At 41.7% G+C, this 2,389-nt stretch overlaps 1 protein-coding gene across 1 annotated transcript in view; it reads left to right on the top strand.

Annotated features, from left to right (window-relative positions):
* LOC106524019 (EH domain-binding protein 1-like protein 1) overlaps positions 1-2,389 on the top strand; it is a gene marked incomplete at both ends in the record, with an annotated part of 40,648 nt that overhangs the window by 18,151 nt on the left and 20,108 nt on the right. The window contains 4 exon segments of the mRNA XM_014017645.1: positions 562-627; positions 729-857; positions 991-1,227; positions 1,361-1,544. Coding sequence (XP_013873099.1) covers positions 562-627; positions 729-857; positions 991-1,227; positions 1,361-1,544 — 616 coding nt within the window.

Here is a 2,389-nt window from a genome sequence, read left to right as displayed (position 1 = left end):
CATTCAGAGGAGCTACTTATTTTTTCTTTTTGATGTCAAAAATATATTTAGTAATTGTCACAAAGGGGTGTAGCTACGTGAGTTTAAACCAACCAAACAGAATGTTAAAGTCTTTAATTACAAACAACAAAAACAGAAAAAGTGTTACAAAGCAGGTATTTTAGAGAAAGCTAACAGGAAACTAAAACAGGACACACAAACACTATTTAAAAAAATGCGAAGAAAACAGGAGTATGGGTGAATTCATACAAAGARCCGAAATCATTTTGACAATTTGACCACCAGGAATAGTAACAATTCATCAGATGAATCAGGAAATAAAGCTACTATTCAGAACTCAAAACCTGTTAGCAATAGAATAAAAACATTTTAATTGTAATGTTCAAAACACTTTTAAAGCGTTCCACATTTACAGAAAATAGYTGTTAAATTGCTGCTTTCTGTAACTGTTTTGTGTTTTGAGAAAAACAGCTTGATGTTTGTTGTTTTTGGCCACAGAGGAACTTAAAACTTCCTCTATTTTCATCTCTCCTGTCATTGCTCTCCTCTCCCTTCTTCAAGCTTCTGCTGAACACCAGCGGCGCCCCCCGGAGGTTCAGACCAGAGATGATTCTGCTTCAGTCTGTGGTGTGATTCAGTTCTTTACTTTCTCCAAACCAAATCGAAGTTTACTCCATTGCTCATCTCAAACGTTTCACTTTTTGTTTTTGTTCTATCCTGCACGTCAGGCCGTTCTCACGCTTTCAGACCTCAGGTTATAAAATCAGTTGCTCGCCCAACCTCTCCCTCTCCTTTCTCCACTGATCCCTCTCCTTTTGCATCAGCACCACCTCTCCCCAAACCTCCCACCTCCTCAGGTAACTAATTAAAACAAAACCTCAGTTTTAGTCTTCCTCCCATCTAACATCTTTTGTTTGTCCAATTTTTTTTATTCCTCTAAGCCTTCCTCACAGACTTTCTTACTTTCCTTATTATCTTGTTTATTTTCAGGCATTCAGGGGGTGTGGCCTACATCTGACATCCCTCCCACTGGTGATGATGTCACCCCCGTCCCTYTGCTGTCTAGTCCAGATCTTGATGCTCTCTGTGACCCAGTGACTCCAGCTCATTCTGCTGCCTTTCTGCTCCCCGCACCTCCTCGCCCCTTGCCTTCTTCTTCTGCTTATATCTCCTCCTCTCTGACTCTTCCTTCAGCTCCTCCTGCTCATATCAGCCCCTGTCACTCAGGTACATCTGCGTTTTAATCAAACTGACTCCAGTCTTTGTTTATTTCAACCTAGATTTAGTTAAAAACTCCATTGCCCTGTGCTTTATCACTTATCCTTATCTGGTTTGTGGTTTTGCTGTCTCTCTTTTACAGGTTTAGCGTTTGGTCTCACTCAGGTGGATGAAGAAATGACTGTAAGCCCTCTAAACCAAGGCAAAAGTCCTCCTCAAAGTAAGCAGGSAGAAACCAACGGCACAATCTCTGAGCAACGACCCAGACTAGCTCTGGAATCGAAGGTGGTCTTCACGGAAAGCAAAGGCGGGTCCGAAAAAACGAGGTGAGTCTGGAACACGTCTCAGATACTCTTCAGCACGYCTTCAGGTTCTGCAGCAGTTAGGTGTGTCAAAGCAGAGAAACCTCTAAAACATGCAGGGTATTGGTCCTTAAGTCGGACACTTGAGTACTTTGACACGTGACCTTGTTGAAGATGAAGGCTGACAGGAGTTCCAACACRCTAGAACTGACTAAAGATGAAACACACTAAACTACACCCTAATTCTAAAATCCAATTATGCTATCTCTCCATCGCCACCAAACTTCATTCGACTTTTGCATCTTTTTATTTTTGTCTTCCTGTAGTTTGTTTTACTGCTTGTCAAATAGCTTTGGGCCTTGATCAGAATGGAGGTCGAGGGTTTTATATTTTTTCGGCTCCGGGTCAAGAAGAAACTGAGGGTGCAATGAGGTGTTTTTTAATTTCCTGCTGCCTGCTGCTGCAACGAATAATCAAATTCAAGTAGGACCATTATTTTCAGAAAAAAAATGTTGTAAACTGTTTATCGTAACTCTGGTTTTACTTGCGTATCAACACAGTTTAAAAACTGGTGCMTAGTTTGAAGCTAACAACCGTATATCTGAACTGCACTGTTGAAATCACATGATGATGATCTCATGCCGACTTTGAGTGCTGGGCACCACTGCTCTAAACCAATCCTTTTCAGTACTCGTGAACACCAAGCTAACATATTTGGGTGCTKTGCCGTGCTAGCATGTTTTGTTGAGTGGCATTTTGTGGGTCGCGGCATCTGAGGATTGTTGATCTGCAGTGTCTTGAAGGCACAACGTGTAGGATTTGTTGTTTTCAGCGACATCTAGTGGTTGAGTGGTTGAATCATCCTCCCT

The sequence above is a fragment of the Austrofundulus limnaeus genome, unplaced genomic scaffold, assembly GCF_001266775.1.
Source record: "Austrofundulus limnaeus strain Quisiro unplaced genomic scaffold, Austrofundulus_limnaeus-1.0 Scaffold174, whole genome shotgun sequence".
Lineage (NCBI taxonomy): Eukaryota > Metazoa > Chordata > Actinopteri > Cyprinodontiformes > Rivulidae > Austrofundulus > Austrofundulus limnaeus.
This window is presented reverse-complemented; position numbering and strand designations above follow the sequence as displayed.